General features: G+C 37.1%; 1 protein-coding gene across 1 annotated transcript in view; it reads right to left on the bottom strand.

Moving 5' to 3' along the window:
* Positions 1-10,546, bottom strand: part of sv2 (synaptic vesicle glycoprotein 2) — a 49,831-nt gene extending 39,285 nt beyond the window's left edge. Inside the window, exons 1-3 of the mRNA XM_061722374.1 lie at positions 10,417-10,546; positions 6,238-6,336; positions 5,043-5,204 (exon numbers count right to left, since the gene is read on the bottom strand). Of these exons, the coding sequence (XP_061578358.1) occupies positions 5,043-5,204; positions 6,238-6,336; positions 10,417-10,495 (340 nt within the window). The 5' untranslated portion in view covers positions 10,496-10,546. The remainder of the gene's footprint in view (positions 1-5,042; positions 5,205-6,237; positions 6,337-10,416) is intronic.
* Between the last annotated feature and the right edge of the window lie 8,024 nt (positions 10,547-18,570).

The following is an 18,570-nucleotide window of genomic DNA, read 5'->3' as shown; positions in this document are numbered from 1 at the left end:
CTGTAGCGCGATATTGGGTTATTAATATTAATCTATTGTGTTGACTAGAAACGCGCATCCGACCGCGACCGCGGCCGCGACCGCGCCTCGACCCGCGGGCCAAAATCTTACTCCGCTCAGAAGAAACTAGTACCGTTTTGCGGTCCCGATCACGGGACTCTTGGGGGTTTTGAGCTCTCAACTTTTAAGTCTGGCGTAGAGTTAAGCCTTACCTTATTAAATTAAACCTTTTTCTGGTCGTGAGTAGGATAAACACGGGGACAACTTCTGCTGAGTTCCAGTGTACTTTAATGTCCCTCAACAGTGTAGGATTTTAGAACATCAACACAGCACCTAGTGCCGTACTGTGGCGTATCACTCCGCCCAATCTAAAACAGACTAATCACTACAGATAAACTGACTAGTGTCATTATAGTCCCTGATTTACAGAATATAAAGAATATATTTATAAAATAATGAACCCTGAATTACCAAAATAACCTTAACAAAAAAAAATCTCTTACACTTATAAGGTGAGCATGAATCAATATTTTTTGTGATGTAAAATTGTATGTATTTATTTACTTTTATTTATTTATTTAATTTTAGTTGTTAAATTTCTGGAAAAGAAGAAAGTCAAATCATACATGAGAGAAACTATTCAGTTTGTGGCAAAACATTTGTACTTGTATGAAACTGAAGATCATAATGCAAACCTGACATTTACTTTTAGTTCAGTTTGTGGAAAATGGTTGGCCTGGCTTTCTCTTTAAAACTTAAACAGTTATAAAGCATTACAAACTGTAACAAAAGGGGAAATGCACAGCATTGTTTTGTATTTTGTGTCTTTCAAATAAAAGACATTTTTTTCCAGTCAAATGTTCCTCATTCAAGGTTGTTAAAAAAATACTGCTATAATATCGTATCGTTATCGTGACCTCAATATCGTGTATCGTACCGTATCGTGAGATTAGTGTATCGTTACACCCCTATGATCCGCTGAGATTACTTTTAAGGATAGGTTTTTAAATGTGTTTTTCAGCAGAGATGTCAAAGGGTGGGATGAGGTTCTGCCTGGAGTGGATGGAGGAGAGGAGCGGGTGCAGCAACCGCAACGGTGCGGACTCGGTGGTGATTGGAGACGTAGTGTTGTTTCTGTCAGCCTGATTCCATTTTAGTTTTAGTCTAGTCTTTGGGTCCAGCTATCGTTTTAGTTTTTATTAGTTTTAGTCACGTTCATTCTCCTTTTAGTCGTGTCAAGTTTCAGTCGACTAGGGGCACGGTGGCGCAGCTGGTAGTGCAGCCGTCTCACAGCTAGAAGGTCCTGGGTTCGATTCCCGCCGGGGACGCTGTGGGCGCTGAAGTGCGTGTTAGTTCTCCCATGACTTCAGTGCCCACACCCTGGGTGGGGTTGGTGAAAGGGCCTTTCTGTGTGGAGTTTGCATGTTCTCCCCGTGTTCCCTTGGGCAGCTAATGGGAGCTACCCTCACAAAAACATGCACACAGTCCTGGGCTACACATGCCCCCTCTGGCCAACCGGGGCGCCAGATGGGGTGGGGAGGATCTGGCCGGAATAACGTGATCCTTCCACGCGCTACGTCCGGTCAGAGAATCCTCACCCTGTCTGGTGAAAAGAAGCGGTCCGTCACTCCTCAGGATAAGAAGGAGAGCAGATCCCCACGTTTCTCTATGTAACTTTGTTTTTAATGGACGTGAACCTAGAGCTCTGCGTTAACGGCATCAGCCTCTAACTCTGCAGCTGCATCTTCTGGATCTGATTCCCCGCTGCAGCGACTGGGATTGAGGACTAACGTCACCCAGCAGAACTAAACCAGAGAAACTACTGAAAACATGGACATTAAACCAGAGAAACTACTGAAAACATGGAGATTAAGGATCTTTGGTAGAACATTTCGTCATATTTCAGCAGAGTTTTTATCTTGTAATCTACATTTTAGTCTCGTTTTTATTCCTCCACAATATTGCATTATATATTTCATTTTTATTTTTTTCATTTAATTATTTATTCAAACAGGTTAAAACAAAAACAAAAAAATAATCAGAATACATAAAATGTATATACTGAAAAAACAAAAAAAAAAAACATAAGCAAAACAAAGCAAATTAAAGAGACAAATCTATATGTAGATAAATATTTCCTGTTTGAAAGGGTGTAGGATGAAGTTTCAAAAACCTTTTCTAGTCCTACCCCTTCTAATGTTCTGTTTTTACCGTTTCTTCATTTCACACAACTTCAAAAAGAAAAGCATAAAAGAAAAGAAAAAGTGGTTCAGCTGAGCAAGGCACTTTGGTCACTGGCTGTCAGTTCATGTGTCCTTTTCCGTTTTGTATCCATAAAGAGTATTGATTTTAAAGATTTGTTTAAACTTACTTAGTGAATTGCATGATTTCATTTCATGTTTGCAGTTGTTCCACAGATTAACTCCCTTCACTGATACACAATGGGATTATATATTTAATTATCGTTATCGTCACATGACCAGCATTTTCGTTGCGTCTCATCTCGTTTTCCTGAGGTGATAAAGGTTCGTTGACGACGATATTTAGTCATAATTTTCGTTGACGAAAGCAACTTCATTGAGAGACGTGAGCCGAGCAGCAAGACTGTCCGTTTACTGATGGATGAACGTTCCTGCGGTGCTGAAACTGTAGGGACTGAAACCGTACGACTGACCCGGTGTCCTGGCAGAGCAGCTGCTGGACCTGGCTGGGGGACGCAGCTCCATTTCATTGCTTATCTTAGACCTAAAAATAGCCGTTAGCAGCCGACCTTTATCTTACGGACAATAAAAATGTACGATTTGAAATATGATGCCTAGTTTAATGGATGTGCTGGCAAACTCTCAATGCCTGTGTCCTCTCTGATGTACAGAGCCCCATTGAGGATATTTGCTTTATTCTGTGCACACAAGATCATAAATGAATGTATTGCAGAAGTAACTGCTTTTATGGTGGCGAGTGTGTGTGTTATCTATAAATATACATGTCTGTACGAGTATTAAAAAAACAGTTAAATTCCCTTCTTAGGAATAATAAAGTATTTCTGACTTAAATTTGATGAACCTGCATTGTAGATTAATTTATAATATAATAATAAGCAATGTAAAGTAAATTTAGAGTGAAGAAGAAAAAAAAAGTAAATGTCTTACATTTTATAAAGGATTTTAAATCTTGTGTCTAAATTTCATACAGTAAAAGGAAATTAAAATACTTGTGTTTAAGTGCCATATACGTGAGCAAATCTGCCTTTTCTTTCATGCATATAGTAATTCAACTTTATAAACACAAATCCCATTACACAGGATTAAAAAGTACTGTTTTAATCCAGTTAAAAGTACATTTGGCCTGAAGAAAAAAAAGTAAATGTCTTACATTTAAGAAAGGATTTTAAATCTTGTGACAATAAAAATGTATGATTTGGAATAGGGCTGGGCGATATATCGAGATTTTAATAGATATCGATATATTTTCAAACGCGATATGGTACGAGACAATATCGTTTATATCGATAAAAAAAATTTTTTATGATTTTGATATAGCTTATTTTGTGACAAATTGACTTGAATGTTTTATTTGAGATTTGCACAAATGTTTTGTTATTTGCACAACTGTCAACCTCAGTGGAATTTTTTTAATTTTATTCAAGAAGCATTTTTATTCTATATATGCAGGCAGTTTATTTTTATTTCATTTGTTTTATACATTTTGATATTGTGCAGACCTCTGTTAATAAAGGAACCTGTGTGACATTTGGCACGAGGCTTTGTATTAAAACTGACTGTTTTTTTAAGGCTTTGCCTCAGAAAAAAATGAAGCTAACAGAGATGCTATGCTATAATGCTTTGGGGGAAACCCCAATTATGGCACAGAAAAAATATCGATATATATCGAGTATCGCCATTCAGCTAGAAAATATTGAGATATGACTTTTGGTCCATATCGCCCAGCCCTAATTTGGAATATGATGCCTAGTTGAAAGGATGTGCTGGTGAACTGTGCACAATGACGCCTGAGAATTTTATGGATGTTTGTCAGTTTTCCACAACACTGCGTTTTAATGTGAGCAGCGGTTGAAGCTAATAAAGGAAATTAAAACAAGAGCAAAGGTTCAGAAAGACCTCGTATGTTTAAGCAGCATTTGTTGTGCAGCGCAAATAATAAATCAATACACCAGAAATCTCACAACCAGACAGCATCAGTCAGAAACCCACGGGTATTCGGTTTGTTACGAGTTATTTTACTTAAAAATGAGACCAGTAGAACCTCTGGGCTGAGAAGGTGAAAGCGGAGAAGCGAACAAAGACTCTATATTAGGCCTGTGTTGAAAAAATAGATTTTCCGATTCTAAATCGATTCTCATATTAATTCCTAAAAATCGCGTCGTATCTCTAAAGATCGATTTTTTTTATTTTTTTTCATCATTACATTACAGCTTTTGGTATTTTTTTGTTTATGCCCAAAAAAGGAATGTTTTGTTGGACACGAGAATAACTGGTGCCATGTTTTTGCCTTTAAATATGTTTAAAGGTATGAAAACATTAAAGTTTTCAGTTATAATTGCATGAATTGTCTATATTTCGTTACTTTATATACTGTCTTGGGGTAACATTTGCATAAAATGCTAAAAACCAAATTCTCAAAAATTAAGAACAGAAAAAGACCGAAAATTGAAAAAATAAAAACTATTTCATAGTTCCTCTGTTTCCTCCCTGGATCTGTTTGGTAATTCTGACCCACATGATGTTTCTGAAAGCTATCAGCATTCTGGGAGCTGATTGGTCCTTACAGCATCATTAGCTGCCAATACTTGCTGTTTAACCTCAATATAATACTAGTAGTAATATTTTGCAGAACTACAGTCATATAATTCATGCAACAGCTGAAAAAACTGTTTTAATAACACTAACCCAAATCAATATTGGATCGAATCGAATCAAATTCTGATAATTGATTCTGAATCTTAAGAATGGGATTGATTCTTGACATTTGAATGGATCCCCAGCCCTGGTCTATATAAAAGGTTTGTCGGAGCGAGCGCTCACCGAGGAAGATGCTGGCGGTGAGCAGGCCCATGTCCGAGGAGCTGAGCAGCAGATCGCAGCGAGCCGTCGGCAGCAGAAACGACACGCAGAGGATCTCGACGGCGTCGCTGGCGTTGGCCCAGCCGCACACCAGCAGCAGCAGCCAGTGGAACAGACCGAAGCCTGAGACCAGCGCAGTCCACAAAGGAAAAGAGAAGTCTCCATCAAAGAATCTCAGTGACTTAGAAGCTCTTTTTTCAAGATCTCAAACGTAACATGTTCGTATTACATCCATATGAGGACAGTGTGGTATCGTGAATGTGAGTTTTAAATGCAAAATAGGGATGGGCGATATTTTACCATTCACGATAAACCGTCAAAAACATTCCCCACTGTAAGAATTTGTATCTCACGGTAAAAACTATAAATTCCCGTTGATGACGTTTTTGTGTAAAGCTGGATTTATGGAAGGAAGGAAGGAAGGAAGGAAGGAAGGAAGGAAGGAAGGAAGGAAGGAAATGAGCAAGAAAAAGAAAGAAAGAAAGAAATGAGTCTGAAAGAAAGAAATGAGCCAGAAAGAAAGAAAGAAAGAGCCTGAAAGAAAGAAAGAAAGAAAGAAAGAGCCTGAAAGAAAGAAAGAAAGAAAGAAAGAAAGAAAGAAAGAAAGAAAGAAAGAAAGAAAGAAAGAAAGAAAGAAAGAAAGAAAGAAAGAAAGAAAGAAAGAAAGAAGTATAAAATCCCGTTGATGACATTTTTGTTTTGGTATTTTTTTTATCGTTATCGGGATAAATGCCAGAAATTATCGTGATCAGTTTTTTAGTCCATACCGCCCATCCCTAATGCAAAATCATCCCAAATTTGGCTGAAACAAAAATCTTCCACACATACGTCTGAATAGGAATAATGATGGTCAGACAAGTTGACACTCAAAAAGGAAGAATATCACTTGTTTTGCATGTTTATGAGCACATAGTTCCATACATGACTTATTGTGTGGAGGTTTGGGGTAACACCTGTAAAACAATTACAAACCCTATTTTCCTGTTACAGAAAAGAGCGTTAAGGATAATTAACACCTTTTCTGCAAAGGAAATGTTTTTTCTTTTTTTGTTTTTTTACCTTTTCATCTTGTTTTGTAAAAAGTGTGTACAAGCCGAAATAAAGATTCAAAACAAACTTTAAGACAACTCCCTCAAAGATCATCACTTCAGGTTACCTGCTTCTTCAACTGCATCCTCGTACGTCAGTTTTCTTGTTACGTTTCCAGCAGCTTCACCTGCGTTTCCTGATCCCCTCCTGTCGAAAATTACTTCCCCTGAGGAGCAGCGAAGGACAAAAACAGACACGTTTTATTTCCATTGTTTAAACTTTTAGTATCGAAACATTCACAAATACAGGACTGTCTCAGAAAAATAGAATATTGTGATAAAGTTCTTTATTTTCTGTAATGCAATTAAAAAAAACTGAAATATCATACATTCTGGATTCATTACAAATCAACTGAAATTTTGCAAGCCTTTTATTATTTTAATATTGCTGATCATGGCTTACAGTTTAAAGGAGCCGTCTGTAAGAAATGTCCAAAACTGGTACTGCAGTCACTTTCAAAATATTGTTGAGCGGCGTGTACCCTCCCCCTCCTCCCCCCGACCAGAGGTTGCCAGGTTTTTCATCCAACACGTTCGTAGTGGCTGCTGCGATAATTAAAGCCGAGCTGGCAACCCGGATGCAGAAGCAATACTGACTTGGTGATTGGGAGATAGGTGGAGGGTGGAGCTTCAGAAACAATACTGACTTGGTGATTGGGAGATAGGTGGAGGGTGGAGCTTCAGAAACAATACTGACTTGGTGATTGGGAGATAGGTGGAGGGTGGAGCTTCAGAAACAATACTGACTTGGTGATTGGGAGAGAGGTGGAGGGTGGAGCTTCAGAAACAATACTGACTTGGTGATTGGGAGATAGGTGGAGGGTGGAGCTTCAGAAACAATACTGACTTGGTGATTGGGAGATAGGTGGAGGGTGGAACTTCAGGCCAAAACAAAAAATGACAACATAAACATCAGTTGAGGGCTGCAACTCCTCTTTTTAAACTGGAATATCCTTGCTTGAGTGCTGTTGTCAGTGACATAAGTATTTGAAATGAACCTGATTTTTAAATGTCTGTTGACATATCGGGGTCATTTTATGATTCGTTTTATTATTGCTCTTACATAAAGCTCCTTTAAGATTAAGATTCCCAGAATATTCTAATTTTTTGAGATAGGATATTTGAGTTTTCTTAAGCTGTAAACCATGATCAGCAATATTAAAATAAAAAAAGGCTTGCAATATTTCAGTTGATTTGCAATGAATCCAGAATTTATGACATTTTTGTTTTTGTAATTGCATTACAGAAAATCACAATATTCTAATTTTCTGAGACAGTCCTGTATGTCAAAAGTGGTATCTTTTATCTAAAGTCTCAGAAAGTTGGTATTATTCTGCTTTTAGATGAGTTTAGCATTTATGAAACATTTAAACCTGGTTTTAGGCCGTACAGCTACCTGAGTTGTTCTGCGGCCGCTCATGCTCGTGGGACCTCAAGGGTCTGTTTTGGGCCCCTATTTTTTCCTGTTCATGTCCCACTTGGGGTATCATCTCAATCTAGCCTCTTTTCCTGTTTTTCCAACACATGTAACCCTGGCTGTCCCCCTGATGTGCTCAGTTTTAATCTTATCTTTTTCCTTATCACTCCCGGAGAAAATCTTTCCCAGCTCTGCTACCCGTCTACTGGTCAGTTCCACCGTTTTCAACCCATTCAGAAGAACTGGTTTCACAACAGTTTTGTAAACCTTTCCCTTTGCTCTCTTAGTTAATCTTGTCCTCCCACACTCTCTTCTACACACTCCCTATCGATCGCCCTGAGCCAAAGCATCTAAACTCCTGCACATTCTTCACCTCTGCTCCTTCTGTATGGGCTCAAATTAATGCCATAAATATTTTGTATCTGTAAATAAACTTTGTACTTTGTATAGAGACATATTTTTTCATCAACAAAACAAATTTAATTTCAATATTCAAATAACAAAATAACATATTTGAACCATTTTTCACACAATAAAGTAACAATAACAATAAAATGCAATGTAATTAATAAAAATGTAAAATATGCTTTGTTGATGAGAAAATATGTTTCTCTATTTTTCTTATTTTTGTGAGGGGGGATATATATTGTTTTTCGGCACTACCTTGTTCTCTATAGCTGATAGAACATGAATTACTCCTATGTGGGATCAATAAAGTTCTTATTTTTGCTGTCTGAGAAAATTAAATATATTATATTTGGTGCCTAACTGTTTCCCAAGTATATTAGTGCGTGTGTGAATGAATAAATGAGACGTAAAACGTACATTTCTTTGTAGAAAGGCGCTTTATGAAAATAAGTCAATTTACTTGTATTAGTTTACAGCGCAGTCTTGAACATCCAATATGGCGGCGACGTCAGTAGGCGATGCAATGTGCTGATTGGCTCTCCAGAAACGCCAAAGATCGCTGATTGGCTCTTATTATTGGCACGTCAAAACAGTGCCATAACTCGTAGTTGTAAAAAAAGTTTGTAGCTTTGTATCTACAAGTACAAATATTTTTTGCAAGTACAAATATTTTTTGCACACGCACAAAATATTTCTACAAGTACAAATATTTTTTTCACACGCACAAAATATTTCTACAAGTACAAATATTTCTACAAGTACAAATATTTTTTGCACACGCACAAAATATTTCTACAAATACAAAGTTTATTTACAGATACAAAATATTTATTGCATTATTTTGAGCCCATACTTCTGTTCTCACTAATTCACTTGCTTCACATTTTCATTCTGTCATCATGCAAATGACTGTCTTTCCTGTTCTCTTTAGCGCGTATCCCATCTCTTCGACCTGCTCCCTACTCTCACAATGTCATCTGCAGGCTTCATGGTCCATGCGGACATTTGTCTGACCCCATCATCAGCCTGTCCGTCACCGTGCACAACAAAGAGGAGATCAGGGCCGATCCCTGATGTGTCTGAAGCTTCCCCGTCACTCCTACTGCTCACCTCAACTTTGTCATGCCGTCTTCATTCGTGCTCCATGTAACTCTTAACACACCCTTGACACTCAAAAAATACCATATCAACATGCAATACAACAATTCCGCACTTGGAACAACAAAAAACAAGATGGTAAAGTATTTGTCCTTAATATTATCTTGGTTTTCACTAAAACTCTGTGCACACAAGATAATAAATGAATGTATTGCAGAAGTAACTGCATCTAAGGTAGTTGAGCATGTGTGTGATATATATAAATAAATATACATGTTTGTGTGTATTAAAAAAGACAGCTAAATTCCCTTTTTACGATTAATAAAGTATTGCTGTCTTAGATTTGATGCATTGCAGATTAATTTATAATGTAAACTTTGGTTGTTTTTTACTGGGTGGGTGTTTTATTCTGCCTGAAAATAAGCAATGTAAAGTGAATTTAGTGCAGTTAAAAGTACATTTGATCTGAAGAAAAAAAAACATATTTTATAAAGGATGTTAAATCTTGTGTCTAAAGTTCATAAAGTAAAAGGAAATTAAAATAATTGTGTTTTAGTGCCATTAACAGGACTGTCTCAGAAAATTAGAATATTGTGATAAAGTCCTTTTATTTTCTGTCATGCAAAAATGTCATACATTCTGGATTCATTACAAATCAAGTGAAATATTGCAAGCCTTTTATTATTTTAATATTGCTGATCATGGCTTACAGTTTAAGAAAACTCAAATATCCTATCTCAAAAAATTAGAATATTCTGGGAATATTAATCTTAAACTGTAAACCATAATCAGCAATATTAAAATAATAAAAGGCTTGCAATATTTCAGTTGATTTGTAATGAATCCAGAATGTATGACATTTTTGTTTTTTTAGTTGCATTACAGAAAATAAAGAACTTTATCACAATATTCTAATTTTCTGAGACAGTCCTGTACGTGAGCAAATCAGCCTTTTCTTTCATGCATATACTAAGTAAACTTTATAAATACACAAATGTCCTTACACATGATTAAAAAGTACTATTTTAATGCAGTTAAAAGTACATTTCACCTGAAGAAAAAAAAGTAAATGTCTTACATTTGATAAAAGAATTTTAAATCTTGTGTCTAAACTTCATAAAGTAAAAGGGTATTCAAAATACTTGTGTTTTAGAGCCATATACGTGAGAAAATCAGCCTTTTCTTTCATGCATATAGTAATCCAACTTTATAAATACACAAATGTCCTTACACTGGATTAAAAAGTACTGTTTTAACCCAGAATCCGCGCGTTTGTTTTCCTGACCTGCTGAGGTGCAGAAGTGATGGAGGAAAGTGAGCTCACCTTCATCTGAGTCCAGCAGGCTCTGGTCCAGGAGCGGCCGCCGCACCTCCACGTCTGCGGGGGGGAAGAGCTGTGACATGCCGGGAACCTGCCGTGAATCTGCCGGGAATCTGCTGGGAACCTGCCGGGAATCTGCGCTCCTGCACGGATCAGCTGGATCAGCTGCTGGATCCGCTGGATCAGCTGCAGCGGGGATTCACTCCCCGACCTGCGGCTGTATCTGCCCCATGACTGCCGACACCGGGGCTGCTCTGCTGGTAGGAGGACCAGGAAGTGGCAAGACTTGTGCCTCTCCTCCTCCTCTTCCTCCTCTCCCTCCTCCTCTTCCTCCACCAGTCCGCTCAGCCGCGTCAAACCACGTCCAGGTTAACCCGTGACCAGGTATGGCAAGCCAGAACGGCCAAAAAGCGGGCATGAAAGGAACAGCCTGCTGAACAAAACGACGTAAAAATGCCGTTATGAGGCAAGACAAGGCAAGGCAAGTTTATTTGTATAGCACAATTCAACACAAGGTAATTCAAAGTGTACATTAAAAGCGGCAAGACACAATTGATTGATTGATTGATTGATTGATTGATTGATTGATTGATTGATTGATTGATTGATTGATTGATTGATTGATTGATTGATTGATTGATTGATTGATTGATTAAATGGTTTATTTTGAACACATAAAAAAATATAAAAGTTTAAAACAAATTCAAAACATACAGAAAAAAGCAACAATAAAAATGTAATACAAACAGGGAAAAAAAACAGTGTCCGAAAAGGAGCAGGTAGAAGTAAAACTTATTTAACCCTGCCCCTTTGTTACCTCTATCATAAATTAAACATAAATATTAAAAACAAATAGCTGCAAATTTACACTATTAGGCTACAGATCAGTTAGCCTAATAGTGCCAGTTAGACAGTAAATAACAAATAAGATTGAATAAAATTATGTATAAGATGATAAGAAAAGAAGTAAAATAATAAAAAGCACAATCTGTTAAAAAATAAGGGCAGTAGAGTACAGCAGGTAAGTATTTAATTTAGGAGTACGCTTGAGTAAACAGTAATGTTTTTAGGCCTGATTTGAAGGAGCTGACAGTTGGAGCAGACCTCAGGTCTACAGGAAGTTTGTTCCACCGGTGAGGAGCAGAATAACTGAACGCTGCCTTGAGCACAAAAATCAGCCGTAAAAAGCAGCGTTTTACACGAGTGGCGTAAAAAGCGGTGTTTCCCGCGGTCCTTAAACGCTGCAAAAAGCGGCCTTCATGAACGCGTGTAAAACACAGCGTTAAAAACTGTGTTTTGTACAACCATGACGCACGCAAAAAACAACGTTTTGAATCTTCTATCTGTGCATGTTTGATTGTTCGGGGTTTGTGATGGTATGAGAGGTATGAATGAATGAATGTGATGACTCAGGGGGGGTGGGATTGATATGGGGAATCTTGAATCTTTTGAAAAAAATTTAATCATTGGCTCCTAACATTTCACTTCTAGTGGCTGGAAAAATCAAGGGGAGGGAGTCTTAAGTTTGAATGAAAACGGCATATTTTACCTGCATCATAGGTGTACAAAACGCCAGTTTTAACGTCGTGTTATGTGCGTTTAACCCTTTATGACCAGCTGCAGTGCCGGTCCTCCCATTTGTATATTAATTTTCAAAATGTATGTACAATTACAACCAAAGAAAACAGAGCAATAATTCTTTTTGCATGTTAAACCGGAAAAGTTTTACTAACACATCTTGCATTTAGTGTTTCGCAGAGTTTTAATCCATTAAATCGTTTGGAAAAATCACATACCGTAGATGACCAAATAGTCGCCCGCGCGCAAATACGCGCCTGTGCTCTAATAGCCGCCGGGGGTCCGAGCCCATTTGGCATAATAAACGCCGGTTCAATTAAACGCCCGGGCGACTACCGGTGATAACCTGGTAATAACACTGTATTTGCATTGTATTGTGTACAGTATCGTTCATACTGCTCTGATCAGCTCCGTGTGTCGCCGTTACACAGACAAACTGTCTTTGTATATCAGAGCATGTGAGCGGAGTGAAGCGGCGAGGGGATTCTTTATTATTTTTAATTTAATTTTTTTATATATTAAAATCCCAAAATATCTGTACCGTTTCTGATTGGGTGTGTGCACTGCGAATCATTTTTAGACACAACAAAGAACGCGTACCGCAAAAGTTGTGTCTCGGTGGAGGAACCCGGCGTCCAGCAAAATGAGAAGAGAAAAAAGAGTTCAGCAGACAGCGCACACACTGAAGGCTGATTTATGGTTCCGCGTTACACCAACGCAGAGCCTACGGTGCAGGGTACGCCGTAAGGCTGATTTATGGTTCCGCGTTACACCAACGCAGAGCCTACGGCGTAGGGTACGCGGCGACCCGCACCGTACGTGGAAATGCGCTCTTTTTTTTTTTGCTATTAAAACATGATTTGTAATGTGAATTTGCAAAACTTAAACTACAAATAATAGTTTTTGACGTAACATCAGAGATTGTGCATGCTCTCTGTGAAAGGATGAGTCCAATCGGGTCGCAGCTGCTTCAACTGTGATTCCTTCACGAGGAGCGACCAGGATTTCAAACACGCTTGATTTTATTGCGAGCTCACGATTTGTGATCGGGAGCTCGTCGTGAGGTGTTGTGTTGTGTACAGTGTGTACAATTTTAGTTCCAGTGGTACTATGGTGATCTCATATGTTCTTTGTAAGTAATGGTCTGGTGCTGCTCATTGCAAAAATAAATTGTAGCCTGGTGCAAATACCCGCCTGGTTCTTATAAACGCCTGGGGTCCAAGTGGATTTAGCATATTAAACGCCCGGGCTACTAAATGGTCATCTACGGTAATAATCCAGTAAAATTGCCACGCGGAAATCTTCATAATGTTCACAACACGTCCTACATTGACACATACATCATCATGTTGTTAGCGTCGCATCAGGTTGGATTTTTTCACGTCACTTCCCGCCAAAAGGGAGGTGACGTCGTTCCCCCGGGAAACTAGTCGGTTTGTATTTGCGCTCTTGTTTGTGCTTTTTATCAGAGATTTTTATGAAAAATTACTCAACGGTTTACCGCAAGGGCCGGATGAAGCACTAAGCGCGATATATAAAATAATAAATACGCCGTTTTTGTATTTTGTATCTATGCAGAGATTGTTTTTCTCTTTCATCCTGAATAAACTGATCCATGTTAAACTTTTAACGCTTTATACGGCGGGTTTTACGCACGTTCAATGAACGCTGCTTTTTGCAACGTTTAAGGACCGCGGGAAAGACGGCTTCTTACTTTGCGTTTTGTGCTCATAACGGTGTTTTTTTTACGCCGTTTTGTTTGGCAGGGCGTTCATTTCATGCCCGCTTTTTGGCCCTTTTTGGCCCGTTATGTACAACTATGACTCAGAATCAGAATCAGCTTTATTGCCCAAGTTTGAACATTGCCCGACAAGGAATTTGACTCCAGTTATCTCGCTCACTGTACCCAGATTTAAAAGTATCAACAGTAAATAAACAAATGTACAGTAAATAAACAAATGTGGCACTTATTAACATATATACAATTTAAAACAATTTATTGAAAGGTGCAGCAGTACTGAGGTAGACATGGTAATGATAGCTCTTAATAACAAATATACAATTTTTAAAAAGTGAGAGTTGCAGCAGAATGAGGTAGATATGATTAGATTATTAGGAGGTGCGTTGTTACAGTACATTGCACGGTGATTAATTCTCTGATACTCTATGAGTGATGAGAGTTCATCAGAGCTTGGGGGAAGAAACTGTCTCTGAGTCTGGAGGTTTTGGCGTACAGAGCTCTGTAGATCCGTGCAGAGGGGAGGAGTTGGAACAGACTGTGTCCTGGGTGTGAGGGGTCTGCAGAGATACCTGCCCGTTTCCTGGTCCTGGACCGGTACAGGTCCTGGATAGATGGGAGGTTAGTCCCAATTATCCTCTTTCCAGACCTAATTGTCCGTTGCAGTCTGTGCCTGTCTAGTTTGGTGGCCGATCCGAGCCAGACAGTGATGGTGCAGAGAACAGACTGTATGATGGCAGAGTAGAAGGTGGTCAGCAGCTGCTGTGGCAGGTTAAACTTGTGTAAAATACGTTGTTTTCGTATTTTGTATCTATGCAGAGATTGTTTTTCTCTTTCATCCAGAATAAACTTATCCATGTTAAACTTTTAACGCTTTTTACAGCGTTTTGTTTAGCAGGGCGTTAATTTCATGCCCTCTTTTCGGCCCTTCTGTCTTGCCATACCCAGGCGTTAATTTCATGCATTCTTTTCGGCCCTTCTGTCTTGCCATACCCAGGCGTTAATTGCATGCCCTCTTTTCGGCCCTTCTGTCTTGCCATACAAAGCGTTAATTAATTAATTTATGTATTTCAGATCCCCATTCGTTGCTGCCTCAGCAGCAACTATTCTTCCTGGGGTCCAACAGTACAAATATACATTGCTATAAAACTTTTACAGTACAATATAAAATGTTAGTTAAACAGAATAAAACAAAGTAGATAACAAGTACAAAGAACAACAACTAAAAAGAAAAACAAGACAAAAAAACAAAAACAAATAAAAACTAAAGATAATAATAAGCAGAAAAAACAATGAAAAAAAGAAAATTAATTTTCCTAAATGAAAAAACGAAAATGAAAAAACAAAAAAAAAAAAAAACTAATAACAAATAACAACCAAAAACAGATAGATTAAAGATAAATCCAAGTATAACTAAAGATAAATAAGTGCATACTAAATAAGGCAAATACAAAAACAAAAAAACGTATTTCAATAGAAGAAATTTTGGAAAAAAAGGGGGTCTCCCGCACACTGTAAGGTCAAGTGCAAAAAACTTTAATAGGGTAAACAAAAAAGCAACGTTTCGGTCCACAGGACCTTTCTCAAGCCGGCTTGAGAAAGGTCCTGTGGACCGAAACGTTGCTTTTTTGTTTACCCTATTAAAGTTTTTTGCACTTGACCTTACAGTGTGCGGGAGACCCCCTTTTTTTCCTTGATTCACTCCTACCTACTCCTACGCACCTGTTTCACCAAGTCTTTTTTAGGTGTGCATCAGCCTCCAGACCTTTAATAGAAGAAATTTTAAAAATAAGTAAATAGTGAAAATAACCGGAAGCGTCACAAAACTTCAGCAAAATAAAATACTAAAAATTTAAATTAAATGCAGAACAAGAAAATATGTTTATTTATATAACACCTAACTCAATTAAATCAATAAGCTAAAACCATTAGACACAATCTAAAACAACCAGTTTCTTTTGAACTTCCTTCCTTAGTCTCCTCTTGAAGCTTCAACTCTGCCACTAGTTGAAATAAGATTTTCTGGAAGTATATTCCAGTAAGTAACTTCCCTGTACATCACTGTTCTTTTTAGTGCACCGGTTTTAGGTTTGGGCAGGTGAAATGACCTCTCGTGGCATGTCTAGTATGATAGCTGTGGCTATCACTAGCAAGAAGCAACTGAGAAAAGAGATAATTTGGTGTATGACATGTGTATCACATATCAATTATACAAAGATAAAAATATCAAAAACAATTGCTCTATTACACAAAGTTAAGGATTTATTGGACAACAAAGCATTGTACATTTTATATAACACTCTGATTGTTCCATATCTGACCTACTGTGTTGAAGTTTGGGGAAATGCCTGTAAAACATTTATTCAATCAATTTTCATTCTGCAAAAAAGAGCCATAAGAATAATCAGTAGAAAACGATATAGAGATCCAACAAATCCATTATTCCTTCAGTTAAATTTGTTGAAATTTCATGAATTAGTAGACTATAGTATTCTGCAAATTATGTTTAAAGCTCATAAAAAAACTTTACCAATCAACATTCAGAAAAGATTTGAAAAAAGAAAAAGCAAGTATAACTTAAAAGGAACAGAGATTTTTATAAAACCAAGATGCAGGACTAAATTGATGGAACGTTGTGTTTCTGTGAAAGGAATCAATTTATGGAATAATCTGAATAAAGAAAACAAAGAATCCGAATCAAACATTACATTCAAAAGAACAATTAAAGCCTGTATGTTAAGGAAATATAACGAAAAATGTTGAGTTTGATTGACATACCCGTAGGCGGTGGTAATTTTATTTTAATGTTATTTTAATTTTATTTTAGTTGTTTTTATTCACTTAGTTTTATTTTATTTTCTTTCTGCTCCCTTTTCATTCATAAGTTAGGAACATTTGTATTTGTGTTTGTATTAAATTGTTTTGTTTTTTGAATGAAATAAAGAATAAAATGAATGAAAAATGAAAATGAAATGTGTACACCAAATTTCAATTTTCATGCCCCCATATTGTACATTTCTGTCTATATTGTTCATTTCTGTTTATATTTTATCTGTCATCTGTCATCCTACGTCACTTTTTGTAAAGATTCATATCCGGCACTTTTTAATCCTCATATTGTACATTTCTGTTTATTTCTGTTTATACATTTTACATTTTACTTTATTCTATCTCTTATTTTACCTCTATATACTTGTTTGCTTTTATATTTTTATTTTTATTTTTACTTTTACTGTATTGCACCAATCACCACAACAAATTCCTTGTGTGTGTTGACAAACTTGGCAATAAACCAAGGGCGTAGGTTTGCATAGGGACGGTAGGGACATAACACTACCAACTTTTCAGGAGGCTCAAATTGTCCCCACCAACTTTTAAGCAACCTTATTTGCATTATATAATGAGATATAAAGGTAAATTAGATTGTCTTCCCAAATGTTGTAAGGATAGAATTGACCCTAAATATTATTAAGTGAATTATTTTCATTATGTTCAGACTTACATTTACCCCTTTTCACTTGCTGAATTGCCGGTGCATTTTTTTTTCCTCAAACGCACATTTGATTGGCTGATGACTTTATTTATATTTGTTTTTTTTTCAGTTATATTTAATGCATTTATTTAGACAGACAATGTTGAGTGGTCTTAAGACAAATGTTTATTTTTTGCATTCTGGATAGTTAAGAGATTATTACTAAGTTTGTATTTATTGTGTATGTTAATATAATTTAAGTTATGTTCAAATATTGCAATTTAAATTGCTAATAAAATCCTGGAATATTCTGGAAGTTTTCAAAATGTTTCTTTAGTAATTTTTGAAAACAAAGGTTTGAATTGAACCGTGTATCAGGTGAACCAATACACATGAAAGTTAGTATAAGTCAATACAGATTTATTTTGCATTGATCATTTAGCCTATCAATTAATTAGGTTCATATTCGTGACAAATGTAGCCCTGACCCCCGTTCACCCAATCTGTTTGGTCTTATTAATGTCCCGTCCCCAGCAAAAAGTACATGCAGGTTATGCCGTTATATCGTCCCTACCAATGTTGAGACCTAACCTACGCCCTTGCAATAAAGTTTATTTTATTTTTTGCCAGGGACTGAGTCTGAATCAAGCGGGTATTGGGCTGGTGTGGGCAGCTACCAAGCTCCTCCATGCGCTGATCACTGCTCTCCCTGCCTGCTTCTGTCCCTACATCCCTGTTAGTCTCCTGAAAAATACACACCATGTAGTGTTGAAATAACTACATTTTTAAAAACTTTTTACTGTCTATGTGCTCTACTAAATTACATTATAGTTCCCATTCCAGTGTCTCACCTGATCATCCATGTCTTCAGAGACTGCCCCTGTCTGGCCTGTCCTGACAGCATCCCTCTCCCTGTCTCTCTGTGCTGCCTGCATTATGACCAGACATTATTATTGTACCAGAAGAACAATAACTGACCCTGAGGATCATTTTATTTTGAATATTATATATTCAAAATAATATTATATATTATATATATATATATATATATATATTATTATATATATATTATATATTGTTTAAATATATTATTTTGTTACTTGAAAATTTTTAAATATGTTTATGTAAAATATGCTTTGTTGATGAGAAAATGTTTCTCTATTTGTCTTATTTTTGTGAGGGGGGATATATATTATTTTTCGGCATTACCTTGTTCTCTATAGCTGATATAACATGAATGACTCCTATGTGGGATCAATTAGAATAATCAGAAAGGGGGTTTATTGAATAAACCCCCTTTCTGATTCTGATTTCAATTTCATGCCCTCTTTTGGGCCCTTCTGGCTTGCCATACCCAGGCGTCAATTTC

The sequence above is a fragment of the Cololabis saira genome, chromosome 5 (genome assembly GCF_033807715.1).
Source record: "Cololabis saira isolate AMF1-May2022 chromosome 5, fColSai1.1, whole genome shotgun sequence".
Taxonomy (NCBI): domain Eukaryota; kingdom Metazoa; phylum Chordata; class Actinopteri; order Beloniformes; family Belonidae; genus Cololabis; species Cololabis saira.
Note: the sequence above shows the minus strand (reverse complement) of the source record. Positions and strands in the feature narration are given on the sequence as shown.